Source organism: Felis catus (assembly GCF_018350175.1).
Source record: "Felis catus isolate Fca126 chromosome A2 unlocalized genomic scaffold, F.catus_Fca126_mat1.0 chrA2_random_Un_scaffold_37, whole genome shotgun sequence".
NCBI classification, from domain to species: domain Eukaryota; kingdom Metazoa; phylum Chordata; class Mammalia; order Carnivora; family Felidae; genus Felis; species Felis catus.
Window position 1 is genome coordinate 120,667 of NW_025408497.1, and position 25,055 is coordinate 145,721.

The 25,055-nt window shown below is 51.2% G+C and overlaps 2 protein-coding genes and 1 long non-coding RNA gene across 10 annotated transcripts in view; 2 read left to right on the top strand and 1 right to left on the bottom strand.

The window, feature by feature from the left end:
• LOC123383549 overlaps positions 1-25,055 on the bottom strand; it is a 202,087-nt gene that overhangs the window by 117,109 nt on the left and 59,923 nt on the right. The window lies entirely within an intron of this gene.
• The window catches only part of LOC123383548 (transport and Golgi organization protein 1 homolog), a 355,976-nt gene that overhangs the window by 87,902 nt on the left and 243,019 nt on the right, over positions 1-25,055 (top strand). The window lies entirely within an intron of this gene.
• The window catches only part of LOC109497044 (transport and Golgi organization protein 1 homolog), a 259,754-nt gene that overhangs the window by 55,122 nt on the left and 179,577 nt on the right, over positions 1-25,055 (top strand). For all 5 annotated transcript variants that reach the window (XM_045051392.1, XM_045051393.1, XM_045051394.1 and 2 more), the window contains 2 exons: positions 7,434-7,509; positions 8,754-8,868. In XM_045051392.1, coding sequence (XP_044907327.1) covers positions 7,434-7,509; positions 8,754-8,868 — 191 coding nt within the window. The remainder of the gene's footprint in view (positions 1-7,433; positions 7,510-8,753; positions 8,869-25,055) is intronic.

Sequence of the window (25,055 nt, forward strand, 5' to 3'; positions counted from 1 at the left end):
TTTCTGCATGATTTGCTCAATAACCCTTCTACCCCTATTTCTCTCTCTTCCTCTTCTGGGACCCCTATGATTCTCATGTCGTTCCTTTTTAATGAGTCACTGATTTCTCTGATTCTTAAATCGTGCTCTTTTGCATTAATCTCCCTCTTTTTTTCTGCTTCATTATTCTCTAAGTTTGTCCTCTATATCGCTGATTCTCTGTTCTGACTCATCCGTCCTTGCCACCGTGGCATCCATCCGTGATTGCAGCTCAGTTAAAGCATTTTTAATTTCATTCTGGCTATTTTTTACTTCTTTTATCTCTGCAGAAAGGGATTCTAATCTATTTTCGAGTCCAGCTAGTATTCTTATTATCATGATTGTAAATTCTGTTTCAGACATCTTGCTTGTATCTGTGTTGGTTAAATCCCTGGCTGTTGTTTCTTTGTGCTCTTTCTTTTGGGGTGAATTGCTTCATTCTGCCATTTTGAAGGGAGAAAAGGAATTAATGAGGTAGAAAAATTGAAATTAAAAACATTAAAATTAAAAAAATATTAAAATTAAAAATTAAAGACACACACACACAAATCGAATAGATGATGTTAGATCATAGGTGTGTTTTGGTCTGGGTGTTGAAAGTGGTTTGACAGATTAGAGAAAAAAAAGGGGGAGAAAAAAAAGGAAATCATTTGAGAATTTGAAAAAATGAATACACTGAAGTAGACTAAAATGATATGATGGGGTTAAAATAGAATTTGAAAAAATATACACAAAAGTAAAGAATATAGTAGAAAAAAATTAAAAAATATTTTTTTAATAAAAATGAAAAATAAATATGAATTTCTTATTTTTCTGTATTCAAGAAAAAAGAAAAGAAATGAAAAAGAGAAAAAAGATTTAAAAAAATAAAACAAAGAAATCGTTAAAAATTTGAAAAAGTGTATACACTGTAGTAGACTAAAAGAAAATGATGGCAGTAAAATGGAATTTGAAAAAATTTACATAAAAGCAAAAAATATAGTAAAAAAATTAAGGAAAAAGTATAGGAAAAAGTATTTTTTAATAGAAATTGAAAGTAGAAATGAAGTTTTTCTATTTCTACATTCAAGAAAAAGAAAAGAAACGAAAAACACAGGCAAGGGAACAGCATGTACAAAGTCCTGAAGCAGGGGGAGGACAGAGTGGCCCAGGCTCTGAAATGACGGCAGCCACGTGACCCGGGGCTGGTGTCCCTTCACATCGCTGGTACTCAAACCCTCATTAGTAAAAGGGCAGAATCAGACTAGTTCGTGTCTGGGTCCCTTCCAAGAAAGGGGGTCGGCTTAAACATTAAGCAGGCTCATAAGAGCTGTCATATCGTTACCTTATCCTCTGGGTGTCTGGGAGTCCCCTTGGTCACCAGCTGCTGGATTGGAGCCCCAGAAGGGCAGCTCTGTACTGATTCTAGAGGCACAGCCAAGTTCACCCCTGAGCCCGGCCCAGGATTGGTTCTGTTGCTGCGCTTCATCCAGTCTGCTGAGGGTCTCGCTGTGGGTATGACCTGCACGATTAAATGATGGATTTTGCAAAATTCTGTTAGGATTATTTCCCATCCTTGCTCAGAGCCAGATGTTTGACCAAAAGGTAGAGAGGGCTGAAAGGAAAATCTCTGAAACAGGCCTCTGAGAGCAGCACAGGCTTGCAGGCTAGATCGGCCTGCTCTCCCAATGTCCTCGGCTGCTTGGTACCTTCCAGGCGTACAGTAGGCCTTAACTGTGGAGCGGATGGTGTTAGACACCATTTCCTTAGAGGCTTCGTTCTACACATACTTGTCTTTAAGAGGTCATAATGAAACTCAATGTAGGATTAATATTTTGCTTTTTATCCACCCAATATTAATTCGTAAGTTTGTCTTCACACTGCTGAGAAACTCTTAAATGTCATTTAAGATGTTCAAGATCCCACTGGGTCATGTGTGGAACTGCTGAGTCACTATATTGTACGCCTGAAACTAATGAAACACTATGTTAACTGTACCGGAATTAAAATTAAAAACTTAAAAAAAAATGTTCAAGATCTGAAACGTTAAGACGTTCAAGTCGAAACTGCCGAAGAGTTGAGGTCAGCTCCAGTGTCAGCTCGGTGTGGATGAACACGTCTCCTGTCGCCCACAGCCCGTGAGGAAGGGGTGGGTGTTTTCTCTCACCTTCCTCTCAGATGTGTGGCAAAGACTCTCAGGTTAATGTGGGGAGAGGCGCCAGGCACCTGCCAAGGCCCCGAGAAAGCCTGCCGTCCACGGGCACATCGTGCTGGGGTGTCCGAGGATCGGGAGATGGCGGTCAGAACGGACAGTACCTGAGTCTCCGCCATCCCGTGCCCCACACTTCCTCATGGGGTCTGCCCTGTCTCCGCTCTCCTTGGACCGTTTTTGCTCTCTCATGCCCTCTCCCCTTTTGGCCCCAGCCACGCGGCCTTCTTACCAGCCGGTGCTTTTCGCTGGGCCTCCGCTGAAACCCCTGAGAGGGGCCAGCTGGTGGGCCCGGCATCTCCTTTCCCTCAGGTGACCATCTGTGGTCCCAGCGGCCAGCGGGGGGGGGGGGGTTGGGTACTTCGCTGTTGTCCCCTGAACACGGTGCACACGGGGGCTTGCAGAGAGCAGAGGGGCCTGACGCCCATCTGGGACCACGTGGCTTCCAGCTGGTGACCCAGCACCCCACTCACCTTGTCGCCCTCCCCACCGGGCGGGCCTTTCTGCTGGGCTGTCAGGTGCCCGATCTGGGCACGCTGTCTTGTTTACGGCAGCCCCTTCCTCTCTGGGCTGGGGGCTGGGGGCTGGCTGCTCCTGGGGCACTGCCGTGTGCTGTCCTCCGTGCTGGGGTGGGTTTTGCAAAACCCACCGCTCCTTCTCCCTCTGTGGGTTTCAGTGTGTCCAGGGAATGCAGCCTCTGGCCGGCCTCTGGCATCCTCGTGGGAAGGCCTCCCCACTGGCAGCTTTCCCCCTGTCCCACCTCTGCCTGTCCACTTTCCAGACCTGGAGGCTTCATCTTGTCACTATCGGGGGACCCCGAGCTCCAGCTTATCTCCATTATCCTCATCAGACATGCGTGTGTGAACTGTCTGCCAACTTTTTAGTTTACTGAGGTGACAAAGCTGCCAGGAGTCCCGGGAGCCTGTGACAGCCTCAGGGGCAGACGCGCCCTGGGTAGAAGTTGCATAGGAAGACAGATTATGCTCGGGCTGCAGAAGATCTGAGAGTCAGAATCGGGCAGAGTTGATCTGCTGCCCGATTGGAAGGCCAGGTGGCATCGAGTCCCTCTTGGCCTGACCCCCGTTTCCCTGGGAGGTGTGCGGGCCCGTGGTGCCGGGACTCACCTGTCAGGGAGGCCTTTCCCTGGCCTGCTCTGAGTGCATGCTGTCAGCATTTCTGCCCCAGACTCTTTTGCTTCTGCTCACTTCTGACTGTTCTCCCTCCCGATTGCCACCCTTCTACTTGAGCAAGGTTAACATACTCTCATTCTGGCTGGGGAGCCATTTTGTGTCTTTAATGACAGCTTTGGACGCAGATGGTTCTACCCTTGGGAGACCTTTCCGTCATCTTTGAAAGTGTTGGTGTTTGCAGTGTCACTGCCCTTGGGGGCATTCAGAGGAAGACGGAGGGAGGCACGTGGAGGAGGAGGAGGAGTGTTTTGGGTGGCTAAATCTGGAGAGGGAGAAGGTGGCAGAGAAGGGGACTCTGGACAGAGAAGTATTGTCCTTCTGATTCTTGGACGAGGAGACTCTGTGGCTTAGGGGGCTGTGCTTTGGAGCTGGGGTTAGAGGCTCAGAGAAGGAAGACACCAGCCAGGTCACATGGGACCAGGATGTGGGATTAGATGCAGTCATTGCTCTGAGCGTGTCTCTTACCTGCAACACAGTAAAGCACATTTACCATTTCTTTGAAGCTGCAAGGGAGAAGTCCCAGAGTCCTTTCAACTGAGAATACTAAACAGAGGTGAACGAAACACCCATTTCTACCCATTGCACACATGAAAATGTTACTGCTGCTTTCATTGAGGGTCCTGGGGTTAGTGTTGGGTCTTAGCAACTTCAGAGTCAGTTTCTTCCTTCCTTCCTTCCTCCCTTCCTTCCTTCCTTCCTTCCTTCCTTCCTTCCTTCCTTCCTTCCTTCCTTCTAAGTTTATTTATTTATGGGGGGGGGGCACACAGGTGGGGAGAGGCAGAGAGAGAGAGAATCCCAAGCAGGCTCTGTATTGTCAGTGCAGAGCCCGACGTGGGGCTTGAACTCATGAACTGTGAGATCATGATCTGAACCGAAATCAAGAGTCAGGCGCTTAACTGACTGAGCCACCCAGGTACGCCTCCCCCCCCACCCCCGCCCCCTTCCCCAGGGTCTGTTTCTGAGGGCTTGTTTTTTCATTGGAAACCTTGGGTCCTCAAACCTTCATTTACCCTCGAAGTAAACTTCTTCAACTTCTTGTCCTGCATTGGGTCTTCGGGGTTGCTTGTTGAGGTCGAGGCTCTGTTGTAGCGCCGCTTTGATCTGAGATGGTGGATCTGGGAAATTGGCTTCCAGAGGGTAGTGTTAGTGTTGGGAATGTCAGGACTCTGTGGTGCCCCCGGACCTGCACTGTGTGTGGTCCCCACACCACTCGTGAGGGTCGTGTGCCACTCAGGGGTCATGATTTTCTTTATGCAACAGTGGGTGTCCCGCTCTGTACCAGCACTGTGCTGGGCTCTGGGGGGATCCGGAGGTGAGCCCTCCCCACCCCCAGAGTTTTGCATGCAAGGAGGGGACAAGGGACATCAACAGCTCTCCCTGCTTCTATCCGGGCCCCCACCCTGGCATTCTTCTTATAGCAACTGGAGTGATGTCTTAGAACATAAATCAGATTGCATCATTCCCCTGCTCCAAACCCTTCTAGTGCACTGAGGATAAAATCAAGAACCCTCACTGTGGCCGCCGAGGCCCCAGCTTGCCCCACAGCCTGATCCCCTCCTGACGCCCCAGCCACACCAGCCAGCTTCTCCTTCCTTGAACTGAGCCCACAGCCATCTCTCTCCTCCCACCTCCTGCAGCCTGTGTGCATCCTTCAGGTGGCCGCCCAAGTGTCACGTACAGAGGGCTCTTCCACCCCCTCCCCAGGCAAGCTGGGCCTCCTGTTCACACTGCCATAAACCTCGTGTGTCCCCATGCCGTGATCTCAGCTTGGAACTATGTATTTGTGTAATTACATGGCGATCCCCATCCCCCTGCTAGTCTTTGAGGTCCTTGAGGGCCGGGCCGTGTCTGCCCTGGTTCCAGTGTGACACTGACCCTGACCAGAGCCAGGCCCACAGTATGGACTCAGGAAGCCTGTGCTGAGTGCGTGAGCAGTGGGTGGACCAAGTATGTGGGGGTGGGGCATGCCAACGGGAGTGGACACCTGGCAGTTGGAAAAATGATATCCAGGTGGGGACACGATATAGACAGAGGAATAGGGCAGGGAGTTCAAGGATGCATAGAGAGAGAGGCATGTAGCCCACATCAGCTGTGTGAGAGATCTCAAAGGGGGAAAGGGCTTAGCTCTGGCTCTGGACAGAGTGAGGTTCAGACACTCACACATCAGCTTGTGATCTTGGATAGGTCATTGAACTCCTCCAGGGCCATCTCCTTATCTGTAAAATTAAGATAATAGTAGCGTGCGCCTCCAAGGGCACCTTGAGGGCGAGTGAGGCAGCCTGAGTGGCTATGCTCATGCTCCTGTGCTGTGGTGGGAAATCGCTGGGCTGAGTAGGCATGGTGTCTTGAATGCTGGAAGGTGATGTGGGCCTTTACTCCAGCCATGGATTTCCGCTGTGTATGTTGGAGTCCCCATTTTTGGTTCGTGAGGGGGGGGAATCTGATAGCTTTGAGTGGGTTGGACTAGCAGGGGTGAGGCAGAACCGTGGGGGCTCCTGCAGGAGACCCCTGGAAGGTATTGAGCCTCAGCACTAGGATGGCAGTGGAGATGACTGTGGACAAGGAGTGGGTGATAATGAGGTGGAACTGGCAGGTCTGGGGCTCCCCAAGCTCCATGATGGAGGGAGGAGGGTGCCTCACTCTAATGGAGATGGCCCAGTGGAGAGGGTGACACAAGGGAGCAGTTTTGACATCACAATCCGTTGGTAGGCCCTGCAGGGTGGGCCGGTAGAGCTTTCAGGCAGGCAGCTAGCACCGTGGGACAAGGGTTCTGGATTGAGGTCTCAGCCAGAGCTGCATGCTTGGGACTTGTCCTCTTTACACAGCTGGGGGCTGGGGTCAAAACCCTGTTGGATTTGCCAAGGGGGACGGAGGCCTCTGAGCTGCGGTCCAGAGGCACTGTCACAAAGGAAGCAGAAAAGATGAAGAGAGCAGAAAAGATGAAGGTGGGGGGTGGGGGATGATGATGGCCTGAGCTGCGGTCCAGAGGCACTGTCACAAAGGAAGCAGAAAAGATGAAGAGAGCAGAAAAGATGAAGGTGGGGGGTGGGGGATGATGATGGCCGTGGCGATGGTGGTGGGAACCTGTGGTAGGCAGGCTGGGCTGTAGGGTGACATTTCCCCTTCAACCTTCGTTTAAGAAGCAGGAGCGAGTGGAATAGCTTGATGGGGATGGCAGGGTGGAAGAAAAGGTGACAAAACGTTTTCTCATTAGGATTACCCAAGTGCAACCCCTATAAGAACTGGGGAAATATCCAGCAGGATGAAACTCTGGCCAAAATAGGAGGAAAGACAGGGAGGAGGCTGCGTAGCTTAGGGCAATGAGATGTGCTCCCTTCCGCCTCTGCCCCGTCCCCACATCCACGCCTGGTTCTACCGTGGGGGTCGACAAGCCAGAAACTTCTCCACTGAGCAAGTGTCAACCACGGTTGACTCCGACCTTAATGTCACCATCCAGCCCAAGGGGCCCTGGATTTGCACTTTTTTTCGGAAAAGAGACTTGAACAGCAGCAAATACATTTACGAAAGTCTTTAGTGCCTCTGGAGATTATTTGTGGCCTCGCTTGTTCTGAATGCCTTTCCCCCACACCACTCTGTGTAGGGACGTGGCTTTTTAGAAGGCAGCAGGGCCTGGATTTTGATGCAGACACTGTCAGTGATGGGACTGTGCTGCCCCTTTGTGTCTGTCATAAGCCACTACAGTGAGAGCAGTTTTGTCGAACGGAAAGCTGATTATTATTGCCTGATCATGAGGCTGGCTCTGAATATGGACTTCACGCATAATTCCAGACGGCTCAAGGTCAAAAAGGTTAAGTGGGAGGTCGGGGCCTCGTATCAGTGACTGGTGCCAAATCTGAGATTCTGGCCAAAAGAACGAAAGAAGTAGCAGATTAAAATCCGGCGTGCAGGCCAGGAAACATTTGCAAGTCGACTGATGTAGAGAGGAGCCAGTGTCCGCAACGTGTCCTTGCCGCATGGAGAAAATGAAATGAAAACAGGCTGCTGACTTTCTTTCTGCCACTGCTCTCTGTGCACAGATGACCCCCTCGGAAGCCTGGAGAACAGGACAGGATTGGAGGACCACGTTCTCCTGGAGCCTGGGCTCGGGTACAGGTTAGTATTCAGAAACCAAATTGCCTTTGGGATTGAGTTGTCCTGTTCGCAGCTGTGCCTTTTATTCTTTTTTGAAGGTAGGAGTGCACCTGCCAGGATTCAAGGTCAAGGCCTTATTTCACATTACTGTTCAGGTTGAGAATGGGAAGTTGCCAAGGGCGTCAGAGTGTGAGGAACAGTGTTTTACCAAACTTCATTTGTGTACCTCCTTTACTTTTTATGATTTAGGGGCCATATCTGGGTACCTCTTCTAACATCATTTACTGGATTTTAACATTTGGTCACAATATTACACAAGTTTAATATTATGTAATACTTGAGCCACTTAGCTCTCACGTGTTTGAGAAGTGCTTCGACCAGAATACAGTAGTAAGCACCGTGTCAGTTTTCTGATGTTCAAATAAAAGTATCTCAAAGGGAAACGGAGTTGCTCAAAGTCATTGGATGTTTGGTAGCAGAACTCAGATGGACACTAAAGTCTCCCTAATGCCACCACGATCCTTGTGGTTCTTAGAGTTGTTTCTTTTTCTCTCTTCACGGTTTTAATTTAGTGCAAACTTGAGAGAGTAGAGGTAGATCACATCTGCATTTTCAACCTCAGCCCCAGGGTGGGAGTCACTGATCACCTCAAACCATGCTTGGTTTTACTGTCTCCCCCTAAGTCAACGGAGCTCCGCTCTGTGACAGTGACACCACCTGTCGGTTCCTGTACAGTTAGTGCATTGTCAGGATGGGTGTCACCAGGTCCATATAGGGTGCAGAGTCCTTTTTGCTGTTTATTAAAAAAAATTAATGTTTTATTTGTTTTTGAGAGAAAGAGAGAGACAGAGCATGAGTATGGGAGGGCAGAGAGAGAGAGCGGGGGACACAGAATCCGAAGCAGGCTCCAGGCTCTGAGCTATCAGCACAGAGCCCGACACAGGTCTTGAACCCACAAACTATGAGATCATGACCTGAACTGAAGTTGGACATAAAACCGACTGAGCCACCCAGGCGCCCCTGCTGTTTGTTTTAGAAGAATACTGACTATTGATTTTGGGGACACAAATCAGTGTCAGCGAGTAAGCAGATTTGCAAATAGGGAGTCCGCGAATGAAGAGGGCTGACTGCGGTTTTGAAGGGCTGCCTCCTGTGCCTTCTGGTGGTTGCACCTGAAAACACTGAGTACCTGCTAGTTCTTGGAAGGGTGAGGTTGTATATTTTGAGTGGCCGAGTGTAACTTCCTTCTGTTTGCTTTTTCCCAGTGTGGAAGCTGGTCCTCCTGGCCAGGGAGACCTCCTGAGCAGCATGCTACCTTCCTCCTCGGTGCCAGAGTTGATGACAATTAGTAAGTTGCTGAGTCTCCTCCGCCAATGCCGGGTGACTCTCGGACCTGCACATCAGTGGGGTACGGTTGTGCTTGCTCCTGTGTGAGTGTGGACTTTGTGAGATGTGGGGTGAAGTCAGGTGTGTGTGTCCGTGGTCTGAATGTGCTGTGCAGTTCTAAGCTTCCTGAGCTGTGGTTAATGATGTGATGTTTGGGCGTGTGCTCACTCTAAAGGACATGCTTCAGAGCTGGAGCGGCACTGAGTTTTGAGGGGTTTGGGGATTTGCCCCCCGTGCGATTGTCAACCACAGAGGAACTGTGCTAATTGGGTAGCTCTGGAGGAGTCATATTTGTAAATAGGAAAGAGCATGTCTGTTAAGTATGAAGGTTGTCAAAGATCAGGTTCAAACAGTTTCGAACCTTAGCCCTGGGAAGAAAGTATTAGAGATACAACAAGATTAGGTTTGTGTGGCTTTATACAGTAAGGAGTAAGCCAACCGTAGCTTAAGGAGGTAGAAATTCATCTGTCTTTCCAGAAGTAGGCAGGCTGGGGCTGGTATGTGGCTCCATGTTCGTCAGAGACCGGAACTCGCTCCATCTTGTCTCATAGTCCAAAATGGCTATTTTAGCTCCAGCCATCCCAGTCTCATCCCAGGTAGCAGAAAGGAAGAGGGAGCAAAGGAGAGAATTCCTCCATTTCCATAGGTAGGATTCAACTTTTTCCTCTAGCCACTGACTGAAATTTACATTTCCTTCCATTATGAAAGTACCAGCAAACCATAGAAACCATAGTCATGTTAGCAGAATGGGTGACTTTATCGCCGATAGAAGTCATAGGCCCTGTGAGAGCTGCAACGTGAAAAAAAAAAAAATCTCAGACTATTGTTTCTGCTGGAAAATTGGGTGGTTTTTTTAATGTGATGATAAAGAATTCTATGTATTTATTGTATCACTTTTATTTTTTACATTTTGATAATCCTATTTCAGTATAATCTGTTCCTTTGAAGTCTTGTGTGTTTTATTTTATGTATTTTAAAATCTTTTTCTGAGAAGAGGTCCATGGGCTTCACCAGACTGCAGAACGGGTCCATGGTACGAAAAAGGTGATGCCCGCTCCCAGCTGTGAGGACCCTTCCTGGAAGTGCACACAGTATCCCATTGGCATGGCCAACATCAGGCCCATGGCCTCCTCTGCTGCTATGGAGACAGTGCTCCCCACCCCTCCCATTAGGGTTTTCATTGCTTAGGGAGGCGATGCCCACCCTCCTGCCCCCATTAGGGTTTTCATTTTTTAGGGAGGCGATGCCCACCCTCCTGCCCCCATTAGGGTTTTCATTGCTAAGGAAGGAAGGAAGAGCGGGGTCTGGGAGACGTCCAGCACTGCCAAGTCAGGGATGAAGAAGGAAATGAGCAAACTCTCTAAGGTTGGTTGGTGGGAATGACCAGGGTCACTCTGTTCAGTGGAAATGTGCAGTTCATTATGGCACTTCTCAGGCTTGAGTTCAGCTGGGCGGATATTTATAGATCTATACATGTGGGGCACATGGGCTGGGAGAACAGCAAAGTCTCTGGCTTTCAAATTTCAGTTATTTATTTACCACTATACTAGTAGTTACCCTGTAATTTTTTTTTAATTGGGTGCACTTAGGAAAAGCTGAGTGCCTTTATCTAAAAAGGGAAATTTCTGGGGCGCCTGGGTGGCTCAGTCAGTTAAGTGTCTGACTTCGGCTCAGGTCATGATCTCTCAGTTCTTGCAGGTTTGAGCCCCTCATCAGGCTCTGTGCTGACAGCTCAGAGCCTGGAGCCTGCTTCGGAGTCTGTGTCTCCCTCTCTCTCTGCCCCTCCCCCACTTGTGCTCTGTCTCTCTCTGTCTCTCAAAAATAAATAAATGTAAAAATTGAAAAAAATAATACCAATAATGATACCATAGAATAACCATGATTATAGTAAATGGGGAGTCACTATTAGTTGACCTAAATAGCAATTAACTGAAAATAAAGACAGCAGAAAGGAACCAATGTTAAGTTGGCCTGCATGTCATTGCCTGTCCCAGCTTCTGTCTGAGACCCCCTCCCGTTGTTAAAAAGAGAGCTGAGTGAGTGAGCAGCAGAAGGAGAGTGTTGGGAATATCCTAGTGCTAAACTCAGATCTTTTTCCTGGAAGTAACCAGAAGGATTGAGAAGGGACAGAAGGCGCCTTCTCCGAGTCCCCGTGACCTCATGCCTTGTCTTTCTGCATCTGCAGTGCTCTCTGTTTGTGTGGCTCACACCTCATGTAGAGGGACGAGACTTCACTCTGGCCCTGAGGCGTGTCCATTCCAAAGAGTGTACGTTTGCTTTGCAAAGAACAGTGACCTCGAGATCGCGGACACAAATACCAGGCTTCATAGGCCCCTTGCTGTGGGCGCTTTATTGGGGTGCAGGCATCTCCATGCACCCCAGCAGCTATTCAGCACTGTGCTTCCAAGGGGGTTTCCTGTTTCCCGGGATGAAGTCCCTCCATCACCGCTGACCCCAGGCTGCGTTGCCGGCTGGCCTGTGGGTCTCCCTCAGCCACTTTGTGCTAGAGGAAGTAGCTGGCCCTGCGTGTGCACTGGCACTAAGGTCGTCCATATGAACATACTGGAGTTGCACCGATGGCTGAGATTTAGTCTGTTTTCCTTGTTTTTACTCATACGGTTTTCCAGAAATGTAAATCTAGTTTATTATTTGGGATCTTTGGCAAGTAGGGACTTAACCCAGAGTTTATAACTTGAATCTTGGAGGAGATATGTCACCACACCCGCATCTGGACCCTTTGTACTTTGTGCGGGGTGAACGTGTGCTTCCTGGGGCAGGGGGTGGGGGCTCTGTTTGCTGAGGTGGCGGCAAATTTCAATGAGCCTTCTGGATGCAGCACTGGGTTGCCTGTGTGTGTTCCAGATGAGAGATCGGGTTCTTGAAAATATTGGATGGAAGGTGGGTTTGCCTTACGTCCACCTCTTCCTGCCTCTGGCATCGTGTCATCATAGAAAAATGAGAAGCGCAAGCCTGTCCAGGTGTCCAGGGTGTCAGCTAGGTGCCAGCCGGGGTGGTCCTGTAACAGGCTGGGCGGCCTGAAAACAAACTTCTCTCTTGCAGTTCAAGAGGCTGGGAATCCAGGTGACTGTGATGGCTCCTGGCGAGCCCGCTGTCCTTGCCTTGCAGATAGCGTTTTTCATCTGCCTATGCATCCCTGGTGTCTCTTCCTCTGCTGATATGGATGCCAGTCCTGCTGAATTAGGGCCCCACCCTTAGGACCCCATTTAATCTTCATTACCTCCTTAAAGGCCCTACCTCCAAATATAGTCCCATTGAAAGTTAGGGCCTCACATATGAATTCTGGCTGGGAGCCGGGGGCGGGGGGATGGGGAACACCTGCAGTCCTGGGGAGTCCCAAGAATGGTGTTCCAGGAGCTGTCCAACTCCAGATCACAGATTGCATCCCAGCATGTGAAGCACACATGACTCCACTCAGGGGAGATGCCTGACCCCTGAAAACCCTGGCCGAGGGGCCCCAGCTCCGCTCTGTGAAGCAGGGAGCGTTTCCCTCACATCCCGCCAAGCGGCTTCCCTGCTTCTTCTCCTGGTCGGTATAGGCGGCTGTCTGGACACTGTGACGGAAGTGGAGTACTTAATCCTCGGTCAGGCCCCCTGCCAAGCAGCCTTCCCCTCTTGGATGCCTCTGAAATGGCAGAGGGTTTTGTCCTGGGCTTTTTGGCTTTTTGGCTTTTTGGCTTGTTGCTATTAAGTGCCCAAGAGAGGATGCTGTGTCCAGGCCCACGTTACTGCCCTTTCTGCAGGCCCTTTGGCACTTAAGAGCACACATAGACTTCTTGGGAGGAATTAATTATTTAGTGAAGTAGTAAACGCAGTCTGGAGCGCACCAAAACACCCGCAGTTCTGTCTAGGCATTTCCATTTCTGCAGCTACGTTTGTGTTTGTTTGGGTTTGGGGCGCGCAGGGGCTGCACAGGGTGGGAACTGCTGCCTGCCTGTTGCTTCGGTGGGCGACGTGCTGTCCTCGCCAGGAGGGCACGCTCTGAAACCAGGCTGCCCGGTTCCCCAGGCTCTCCTGGGTGGTCTCGAACCTCTGGGGGTCTGTCATCCAAACCCAGGGATGCCGCGAACACCCATCATTTGCTAAGAGTATCTGGGTCAGAGCTGACAGTCGGTAAATAGCGGCTGTTATCACTGAGCCTATTTGTGTTCTGTTTTCTTAACATTATTCCCTGGGCCTTTTCCCCCTCTTCATCTCCCTGATTATCCTGCTGAATGGCTGTAATATTCTGGTTTACTGGATTGTTTGGGTGGGAGGAGTGCACCAGCCAGGTATTTTTGTTTGTTGTTTTTGCACTGAGTTTCTTCACTCATTTAAAAAAAAAATTTTAATGTTTCTCTTATTTTTGAGAGAGATACAGAGTGCTAGCAGGGGAGGGTCGGAGAGAGAGGGAGACACAGGATCTCAAGCAGGCTCCAGATTCCAAGCTGTCAGCACAGAGCCCGACGTGGGGCTCAAACCCACGAACCGTGAGATCGTGACCTGAGCCGAAGTCGGATGCCTAGGCCACTGAGCCACCTAGGCGCCCTGAGTTTCTTCACTCATTGTTAGGAAAGAATGAGAAGTACCAGGCTTATAGTAAATGATTATTTTCTGCTTATGTGTTCTTTTGTGGAAAGTTTCTTTGTGGGATGTGTCATGAGTGGGCCACAGGTGAGTCCCCTACTTATGGGCTTGTTACCAGTAGTCATTTTGTGTCCTCAGTTACCACATTGCCAGTAGGTGACAGCTGGTGACAGCCGCCGGTTTCTTGACGCTTCACTGGCCGTACTTGGGAATAGTTTAATGCACCTGCTACTTTAAGAGCTGGAAAAATGGGACTTTGAGGTTGGGTGTCTGTGCATTCCTCGGAGGGGCAGCCCCTCTCCATGCTTTTGTGTGACATTTGTAACCCTCCACCTCACTTTTTGTTTCTTTCCTTTGTTTTGGGGTCTCTGGTCCTCCCATTGGCTGTTCTGCCTGATTTGGAGAAGGATTGGGGAGGGGGCACAGAGCACTGTTTGCTGTTCATGGCGCTGGCCCTGTGGCTCAGGGAGGAGGCCAAAGAACACGCTGACAGCCCCCACCTCCCCGTGCTAAACTTGGCTTGTGAGTCAGTGAGCAAGGAGCCAAAAGCCTGCCCCGAGGAATTGCCAGCCAGAGGGAAGATGGACAGTGGCGACATTAACAGACACGTGAACTTGGCTTGCAAATCTCCACGTGCTGGAAAGGGGCCTGTTTTAGGGTGTGTTATTAAGAGAAATTGGTCTCAGGTGACGGCAGAGCTGAGGCCTTCAGGGTGAGGGGACTGTGGAGCTTTGCTGGCAGGCGGTGATGTTGGAAGCGTGGCTGGGTAGCGGGGAGAGGGGAGGCCCGAGCCAAGGAGGCTGGAGACAGCCCTCAGTTTGATTTTCTCTCAAGAGCGGTGGGAAGCCGGTAGAGGGTCTTAAGCAGAGTGATGTGACTGTTCCTGCTTGCTCTTGCCAACGGCAGGTTGGAAAGCTCATCTGCTACCTAAGGCATCCTCAGTAGTACGCCCTCCAGTCCTCCCTGTAAGTCCCTGATGGCCCTTTCTTGCTTGGTGGTTCATGAAGGGCCTCCCCTGTGCCTCGCAGGGTGGGGACTCCTGAGTTGACGTCCGTGTCCCCACTCTTTCAAGATGCCAGAAATCCACAGTTGGTGCCCTGAGTGCTGTGCACTGACACCCATAACACAGTGGTGTACTAAGTGCTGCCAGAGAGCTGGGGGGGGGGGGGGGGTTGCGACCCAGAACCACCATCCTGGGGTCTGGCCCCCGCTCCAGTGCTTCCTTGGCTAGGCTTCCCTTTCTCTTTCTTTTTCTCTCCCCCCAGACTCTCTGGGGCCCACTTTCTCACGTGTAAAATGAAGACACTTAAACTGGCTTCTTAGAGCCATTCTGAGGGTTAAATGCACTGACATAGGATGGCAGGAAACCCGAGTGCTGAACCAGGCATTATGTGGGATGGGCACCCCGTCGAATGCTTGTGAGCCTCCACACATGGTGAGTGTTGCCGTTCTGGGTTCCCGAGTCTGGTCATCGCCTGACAGGGCTTGGAGACCGGGTCGAGATGGAGGACGGTGAGAGAATCACCATGAGTGTCCAGCATCATCTCATGATGTTTGGGAGGCATCGCTGGAGGGATGTCAGTTCTTTCTGGAATTATTTCTGGAGACCCTCTGTGGGGGTCAGTTGGGAGCCCATTCATTAGCCCCAACGGTTCAAGCTCTGAACCCTAGTTAGAACCCAAACCTCTAGAGTTGTGAGCCTGGTCCCTGCCAGTTCCCTCCTAGTTCTTTCTAGGTGACCTCAGCCACTCTGGCTTCAGATAGCAGATCCATCCCTGAGTTCAGACTGTTCTCTGGGACAACTTCCTTTGAGGAGTGCCTGGGAGAGGTTCATAGTATGCTGTCTCCTCCCTTGTTTTGCCTCCTGTGACCCAGACTTTATTTACATTATTGCCTAATTGTCACAGCATCCCTGCAGGCGGGCCTCTTGGCCTCTGTTCGTAGTTGAAGCAATAGGCCGAGAGATGCCGCTGGAGGCCTGAGTGCCAGGATGTGGTGGGGCCGGGATTTCCTCTCTCCCTCCTTGCTGCTCCTGGAATCCCACGGCTTCTGGAATGCTCCGCCCTCAGAGGAAAGCATTTGGTCTGCTGCGATGTTCCCCCTCAAAGAGGCTTCCCTCCCCGACCACTGGTCTGGAAGAGCTTTTCCTGCACCACCCGTGCTGTTCTTTCAGTCAGCTTATGTAATGTAACTGTTTGTTGCAATGCAGAGCTGACCCAAAGCAGGCTTCCTGCTCAGCAGGCTTCCTGCTCAGGGGATAAGGCACTGGTCATACTTATTCCAAAGGTCAGCTCTGCTGGAAATGTGCCACCAGAAGAGCCGGGGGCAGCTCAGTGTGTGGTCGCATCCCAGGGGCAGTTACCAGGTTTGACTTAGGAGTGGAGGTAGGCTGCTGGGCCGGGCATCCCATGGAAGTGGTGAGTCCCCAGAGCAGTGAGGCTGGAGAACGCCCCAGGCTGCACCTGAGGACTGCTGTCCTACAAAGGGGTGAGTCCCCCCCCCCCCCCCCCCCCCCCGTGAGAGGGCCTGATCAGTAATGGCCGGGATGCCCGGGGTTCTGGCACAGTTATTCCTTTTCCTCCACCTCTTCCCCCCTCCTCTGAGGGATCTTAAATATTAACTTTAAAGACAACTATTTTTTAGGTTTTATTTATTTGTTTTGAGAGGGGGGGGGAGAGAGAGAGAGAGAGCAAGAGAGCGAATATGTGCAAGCAGGGGAGGGGCAGAGAGAGAGGGGGAGAGAGAATTCCAAGCAGGCTTTACATGGTCAGGGTGGAGCCCAATATGGGGCTTGAACCCAGGAACCCCGAGATCATGACCTGAGCCGAAATCAAGAGTCAGCCGCTTAGCCCAATGAGCCACCCGGGTGCCCCAAAGACAACTATTGTGATTTGTATGTGAATACATTTGCATGGAAGAAACTCCAAAGATACTAACGGGACACAGTAAAGGGTTTGCCTTCCCCCTCGTCCCAGCCTCCCCGCCCCCCATGCCAAGAATCTAAGCTTTGTGGCATTCAGCATCTGGAAGAGCACAGCTGCTGGACTGGACAGACAGGGCTGGCACTAGCCTTTGACCCTCGCCCTCTGTCAGGGTGTCAGGTTGTTCTGAGCAGCACCAAGCTGCCTCAGGCATCCGCACCCCATTAGCTTCCCGGTGCTCATGAGACTGTCCCTGCTGGTCCTTCTGCTGGGAGCACTCCCCCCCGCCTCTGCCTCCCGCCGTGTGGCCTGGAGAGCGCTTGTTCATTTTTAAGACTCAGGTTAGGTGTCACCTCTTCTAGACACAGAGGCGCACACATCACAATGGTAGCCTTGTTGTCAGTAAAGCTGCCTGGAAAAGAGCTGTCAGCTGGGAGCAAGCAGACTTGCAAAAATGTCAACCCTGTGTTCACTAGTCAGGTGGAGACCCCGCCGGGGTCGGTCCTGAGTGTCCCCCACGGGTGGGTGAGCAGCCACTGTGTGGTAGGGTCCCTCCCTAGGGAAAGAAAACAAAAAAGAAAAAAACCTCAAGGCAACCTGGTGATACACGTATGTGACCACATCCCTCGTGACCTTGTAACATGAGACTACTTAATCAGACTGCATGTTTGTGTGCTAACATATACGGGAGACAAAGAAGTAAAAAGCACATCAAAAACTATGCCACGTGGCATTCGGGGCTCAGTTCTTTGGGTACGAACCCAAGTGAGCGGTGCCAGCAGGAATACAGTTGCTAAGAAAAGCCTCGGGGTCACGACTCTCTTAGCGAGAATCCTGCCAGGATTCATTCGGAATGCCCTTCTGATGAGCCAGTTTGTTTTTTAAACATTTATTCATTTTTGAGAGACAGAGCATGAGCAGAGAGGGGTAGAGAGAGGAGACACGGAATCCGAAGCAGGCTCCAGGTTCTGAGCTGTCAGCACAGAGCCTGACATGGGGCTCGAACTCACAAACTGTGAGATCATGACCTGAGCCGAAGTCGGACGCTTTACTGCCTGAGTTGAGAGGCCCCTGGTCTAGCTTACTAAAACACCCCCACCCTACCTTCAACTTTGTAAACGCCTCACTCGCAGAGCCTGTACTCCCACTAGCTAACAAACAGGATTTCTGCGGTTAGACATCTGGACCCCGGGGGAGCTGTACAGGCTGCTACATAGATAACCGCTTTCCTCTCGCTTCTGTAATCTTGCTTACGCGCCCAACCATAGTAATCTTGCTTACGCGCCCAACCCTAACCGGAAGGTCCCTAGCCGCTTCGCAGCCCGGGCTCCAAGTTGCATCAGCCAAAAGAAACTTCATTTCCCAAGCTTCCCCGAGACGAAACTACCCACAACCCTAACCATCACCGAGCAGAGAGCCTACCACCAGCCTGTATGCAAATAAGACTCAAAATAGCATAAAAGACCTGTGACCCCGTTTATCGAGGCTCTCCCGCTTTCCAACACTGGGGAGCCCTGGTGCACCAGTAAAGACTCTCTGCCGACGTCGGAGTGCCGTGTGGTTCTTTGCGCCAACTCTCATTCCATAGGGCCTAGGAGCTTGGCTCCTAACATTTGGTGCGTTGGCCGGGAAACCGAGGGAAGGCAAGAGAACCCCGGCCCCGTCGGTGGATGACTCTCCGGCCCGGGCCACTGACGGACTGACTGAAGACAGACTTCTGTGCCTTTGTCTACACACAGGTATTGTGTTCTATGTTTTGTCTCTGAACTGTGAATTCTGAGGCCGGCCGGCCACCTCCGTAGGAGTGTTGAAGGAGGACAGACGTGTCCTGAACCTTCACACCCCAGCCCCGAGGGACGCCTCGGTGGTGTTTGTAGGGGAGAACTGACAAGTTCGTCAGACTCCCCAAATCCGTAGGCAGGCCTCCCCTGCCATCTGAATCTGAATACTGGCCGCGGCTCCTTGGTTGTTGTCTAGTCTGTGTTGTCTGGTCTGTGTCAACATTGTAGTCATCTTTGTGTATGTGTATGTAAGTGTGCTGGTGTGGACGCGTGGACAGGACAGGACGACACAGCCATGGGACAGACATTGACTACTCCTCTAACTTTGACTCTGACTCATTTCTCGGACGTCCAAGCAAGAGCTCACAATCTTTCCCTTGAGGTTCAGAAAGGTCGATGGCGAACTTATTGTTCATCAGAGTGGCCCACCCTATCCGTAGGGTGGCCCCGGGACGGGACTTTTGACCTCTCTATTATATTACAGGTTAAGACGAAGGTAATGGATCCCGGACCACAAGGTCATCCAGATCAAGTAGCCTATATCCTCACTTGGGAGGATCTCATTCGGAATCCTCCGGCATGGGTGAAACCCTTCCTCCCTTCCTGCCCCCTATCTCAATCTACCCTTCTTCCCCTGAAAACCTCAAAAGACCGTGCCTCAACCCAAGCTTCAGACCCGCCCAAACCAGTTCTTCCTGATGAGTCCCAAAAGGACCCTCTTCTCCTAGACGCTTTGTCCTCGCCGCCCCACAACCCCCTCTTACAGCCTCCACCCTATAATCCGCCCCTGGCCCCCGCCTTGACCCCGGTGGCCCCTACTTCCCCTCCTGCCTCCAGTTCCTCCTCCCCCTCCCCAATTTCTTCCCCCGCCTCCGTCTCCGGCGATCAGACGACCCGAACGGCCCTCCCACTTGGCAATCTTCCCTGTTTCCTCTCCGGACTGTCAACCGGACTATCCAGTATTGGCCATTTTCTGCATCTGATCTTTACAATTGGAAAACTCATAACCCTTCCTTTTCCCAAGAACCCCAGGCCCTAACCTCACTGATAGAATCTATCCTCCTCACACACCAGCCCACCTGGGACGACTGCCAGCAGCTCCTACAGGTCCTTTTGACTACAGAGGAAAGGCAACAAGTTCTCCTGGAGGCTTTCCAACCCAGCTCCCCAACGAAATAGATGAGGGGTTTCCCCTCACCCGCCCGGACTGGGACTATGAAACGGCTCCAGGTAGGGAGAGTCTCCGAATCTATCACCAGGCTCTGTTGGCGGGTCTCAAGGGGGCAAGGAAACGGCCCACCAATTTGGCCAAGGTAAGGACCATAATTCAAGGAAAAGAGGAAAGCCCCGCAGCCTTTATGGAACGGCTTCTAGAGGGGTTTCAGATGTATACTCCATTTAACCCCGAAGCTCCAGAACATAAGGCTACAGTGGCCATGTCGTTCATAGATCAGGCAGCATCCAATATAAAAGGAAAACTCCAAAGGTTGGATGGGATCCAAACCTATGAGTTACAGGAACTAGTTAGGGAGGCAGAAAAGGTATATAACAAGAGGGAGACTCCAGAGGAAAAGGAGGCTAGGCTAGCAAAAGAGCAGGAAGCACGGGAGGAACGAAGAGATCGAAAGAGAGATAAACATCTAACAAAAATCCTGGCAGCTGTAGTGACAGAAAATAGAACAGGAAAGTCAGGGGAAACGAAGAGGCGGCCCAAAATAGAAAAAGACCAATGTGCCTATTGCAAAGAGCGCGGGCACTGGATCAAAGACTGCCCTAAGCGCCCTAGAGACTCAAAGAAATCTACCCCCGTACTCACCTTGGGCGAAGAGAGAGAGTAGGGGCGTCAGGGCTCTGGAGCCCCCCCCGAGCCCCGGCTAACTTTATCTGTAGGGGGGCATCCCACCACCTTCCTGGTGGACACAGGAGCTCAGCACTCGGTCCTAACCAAGGCAAACGGGCCTCTGTCCTCTCGTACCTCTTGGGTTCAAGGAGCGACAGGAAATAAAATTCACAAATGGACTAACTACCGTACGGTTGATTTAGGGCAAGGGACAGTGACACACTCTTTTCTGGTAGTACCCGAATGCCCATACCCCCTTTTAGGACGAGACCTCCTAACCAAGCTTGGAGTTCAGATCCATTTCTCCAAAGCGGGGGCCCAAGTGCTAAACCGGGATGGCCAGCCTATCCAAGTCTTAACTGTGTCCTTACAAGACGAACACAGACTTTTTGAAACCCCGGTCACCACTAACCTCCTCGAAGCCTGGCTGCAGGACTTTCCCCAGGCCTGGGCAGAAACGGGAGGGCTCGGTCGAGCCAAATGCCAGGCCCCAATCATAATTGACCTAAAGCCCACGGCAATGCCTGTGTCTATCAGGCAATATCCCATGAGCAAGGAAGCTCATATGGGCATTCAGCCACACATTACCAGATTTCTAGAGCTTGGGGTCCTGCGACCTTGCCGCTCACCTTGGAATACCCCTCTCTTACCAGTGAGAAAACCTGGTACTCGGGACTACAGGCCTGTCCAAGACTTAAGGGAGGTCAACAAAAGGACTATGGATATCCATCCTACGGTCCCCAATCCCTATAACTTGCTCAGCACCCTGAGCCCAGACCGTACCTGGTACACAGTACTGGACCTAAAAGATGCATTCTTTTGCTTACCCTTGGCCCCCCAGAGCCAGGAACTGTTTGCTTTCGAATGGAGGGACCCTAAAAGAGGAATCTCAGGCCAATTAACCTGGACCCGCTTACCCCAAGGGTTTAAAAACTCCCCCACTCTCTTTGATGAGGCTCTTCACAGGGACCTAACTGACTTCCGGACTCAACATCCAGAAGTAACTCTACTCCAATATGTGGATGACCTTCTTCTGGCCGCCCCCACAAAAGAAGCCTGCATACTAGGTACCAGACATCTGCTCCGGGAATTAGGAGAAAAAGGATACCGGGCATCCGCCAAGAAGGCCCAGATTTGCCAAACCAAGGTAACCTACCTGGGGTACATACTGAGTGAGGGGAAAAGATGGCTCACCCCTGGGCGAATAGAAACTGTGGCTCGCATTCCGCCACCCCAGAGCCCCAGAGAGGTACGTGAATTCCTGGGAACTGCTGGGTTCTGTCGCTTATGGATACCTGGGTTCGCTGAGCTAGCCGCCCCCCTCTATGCCCTCACGAAAGAGAGTGCACCCTTCACCTGGCAGGAAAAACATCAGTCAGCCTTTGAGGCCCTAAAAGAGGCCCTCCTTTCCGCCCCGGCTCTCGGGTTGCCAGACACCTCCAAGCCCTTTACCCTCTTCATAGACGAGAAACAAGGAATTGCCAAAGGAGTTCTAACCCAAAAACTAGGGCCCTGGAAGAGACCAGTAGCATACCTGTCCAAAAAGTTGGACCCTGTGGCAGCGGGGTGGCCCCCATGTCTTCGTATCATGGCAGCCACTGCTATGCTGGTCAAGGACTCTGCCAAATTAACCCTTGGACAGCCACTAACTGTTATCACCCCGCATGCTTTAGAGGCCGTAGTGCGGCAGCCACCGGACCGATGGATAACCAACGCACGCCTAACTCACTACCAGGCCCTCCTACTGGACACAGACCGCATCCAATTTGGACCTCCGGTTACCTTGAACCCTGCCACGTTGCTACCGGCACCGGAAGACCAACAGAGCGCACACGATTGCCGGCAAGTACTGGCTGAGACCCATGGGACACGGGAAGATCTTAAAGATCAAGAGCTCCCAGATGCGGATCACTCTTGGTATACGGACGGGAGCAGTTACATCGACTCAGGTACCCGGAGGGCGGGAGCAGCGGTAGTAGATGGCCACCACATCATATGGGCACAATCACTACCTCCTGGCACGTCTGCCCAAAAGGCTGAGCTGATAGCGCTCACCAAGGCCCTAGAGCTATCCGAAGGGAAAAAGGCTAACATATACACAGATAGCCGATATGCCTTTGCAACGGCTCATACACATAAAAGTATTTATGAAAGAAGGGGCCTACTAACCTCAGAAGGAAAAGAAATTAAAAACAAAGCTGAAATCATTGCATTATTAAAGGCCCTTTTTCTTCCTCGAAGAGTAGCCATAATTCATTGCCCCGGGCATCAGAAAGGACAAGGCCCAATTGCAACAGGAAATAGACAGGCAGACCAAGTAGCCAGGCAAGTCGCTGTGGCAGAAACGTTGACCTTGACCACAAAACTTGAAGAAACCGATCTTACGACCAACAAATATGCTTACACCCCAGAAGACCAGGAAGAGGCAAAGGCCATAGGGGCTATACTGAATCAGGACACTAAAGACTGGGAAAAAAAAAAGGAAAGATAGTCCTTCCCCGAAAGGAAGCCCTGGCAATGATCCAACAAATGCACGCCTGGACACATTTAAGTAATCGGAAGCTGAAGTCACTGATTGAAAAAACTGACTTCTTAATCCCTAAGGCAGGCACCCTCATAGAACAGGTGACCTCCGCCTGTAAGGTCTGTCAACAGGTAAACGCTGGGGCTACCCGAGTGCCAGAAGGAAAACGGACTCGTGGTAACCGCCCAGGAGTCTATTAGGAAATAGACTTTACTGAAGTAAAGCCTCACTATGCGGGGTATAAGTACTTATTAGTGTTTGTAGACACCTTTTCAGGATGGGTAGAAGCCTACCCCACCCGACAAGAAACGGCACACGTGGTAGCCAAGAAGATTTTAGAAGAAATCTTCCCCAGATTTGGACTTCCCAAGGTAATCGGGTCAGATAACGGGCCGGCCTTCGTTTCCCAGGTAAGTCAGGGGCTCGCCAGGACACTGGGGATTAATTGGAAATTACACTGTGCATATAGGCCCCAGAGCTCAGGACAGGTAGAAAGAATGAATAGAACAATAAAAGAGACCCTTACTAAATTGACCTTAGAGACTGGCTTAAAAGATTGGAGACGCCTCCTATCTCTGGCCTTGTTAAGAGCCAGAAATACACCCAACCGTTTCGGGCTCACCCCATATGAAATCCTTTATGGGGGACCCCCCCCTTTTTGTCAACCTTGCTCAATTCCTTCTCCCCCTCCGATCCTAAGACTGATTTACAAGCCCGACTAAAAGGGCTGCAAGCGGTGCAGGCCCAAATCTGGACACCCCTGGCCGAACTGTATCGGCCAGGACATCCACAAACTAGCCACCCATTTCAGGTAGGAGACTCCGTGTACGTCCGGCGGCACCGCTCTCAAGGATTGGAGCCTCGTTGGAAGGGACCTTACATCGTCCTGCTGACCACGCCCACCGCCATAAAGGTTGACGGGATTGCCGCCTGGATTCACGCATCGCACGCCAAAGCAGCCCCAAAAACCCCTGGACCAGAAACTCCCAAAACCTGGAAGCTCCACCGTTCGGAGAACCCTCTTAAGATAAGACTCTCCCGTGTCTGACTGCTAATCCACCCTGTCCCTGCACGAACCCAAAAATGAAACCCCCAGCGGGAATGGTCTTTCTGTGGGTCCTCACAAGCTTGGGGGCGGGAATTGGAGCTAAAATTGTCAAAGAGGGGAACCCACATCAGGTTTACACCTTGACTTGACCTGTTGTTCTTACAAGAAGGCGGGTTATGTGCGGCCCTCAAAGAAGAGTGCTGCTTCTATGCTGATCACACAGGAATAGTAAGAAACAGCATGGCCAAGCTGAGAGAGAGACTCAAACAAAGGCAAAAGCTGTTCGAATCTCAGCAAGGCTGGTTTGAGGGGTGGTATAACAAATCCCCCTGGTTTACCACTTTAGTCTCCTCCCTCATGGGCCCCTTAATACTCCTACTATTAATACTGGTGTTTGGACCCTGCATCCTTAACCGCTTGGTACAGTTCATAAGAGAAAGACTCTCTGTCATCCAGGCCTTGGTTCTAACCCAACAGTACCACCAACTAAGACAATTTGATGCAGAAAGGCCAGATACAATTGAATGAAAGGTTTCATTCGATGCCAAAAGAAAATGGGGGAATGAGAGGCCCCTGGTCTAGCTTACTAAAACACCCCCACCCTACCTTCAACTTTGTAAACGCCTCACTCGCAGAGCCTGTACTCCCACTAGCTAACAAACAGGATTTCTGCGGTTAGACATCTGGACCCCGGGGGAGCTGTACAGGCTGCTACATAGATAACCGCTTTCCTCTCGCTTCTGTAATCTTGCTTACGCGCCCAACCATAGTAATCTTGCTTACGCGCCCAACCCTAACCGGAAGGTCCCTAGCCGCTTCGCAGCCCGGGCTCCAAGTTGCATCAGCCAAAAGAAACTTCATTTCCCAAGCTTCCCCGAGACGAAACTACCCACAACCCTAACCATCACCGAGCAGAGAGCCTACCACCAGCCTGTATGCAAATAAGACTCAAAATAGCATAAAAGACCTGTGACCCCGTTTATCGAGGCTCTCCCGCTTTCCAACACTGGGGAGCCCTGGTGCACCAGTAAAGACTCTCTGCCGACGTCGGAGTGCCGTGTGGTTCTTTGCGCCAACTCTCATTCCATAGGGCCTAGGAGCTTGGCTCCTAACAGAGTCACCCAGGTGCCTCTGATGAGGGGACTTTTGCATAGAGGCCTGTTACAGTGAGGAAGGGAGCTATGAGTATATCGGAGGAAGATTGTTCCTAGCAGAGGGATAGCCAGTGCAAAGGCCCTGGGGTGAGAGGGTGCCGAGTGGGGTGTAGGAAGAAGGAGCCAGGGGCAGTGGGAGAGGAGAGCAGAGAGGGTGGGCATGCCTTGAGCTGTCTGTATGGGATGGGAAACCAATGGGGACTCTGGAGCAGGGGAGAGACACAGACCTATGTTTAGGAAGACCACTCTGGTCACCCGTGGGGAGCTGACAATGGGTGGACTGGGGTGCAGAGGAGAGCAGCTGGTAGAGATGAGGGTCAGGGTTGAGG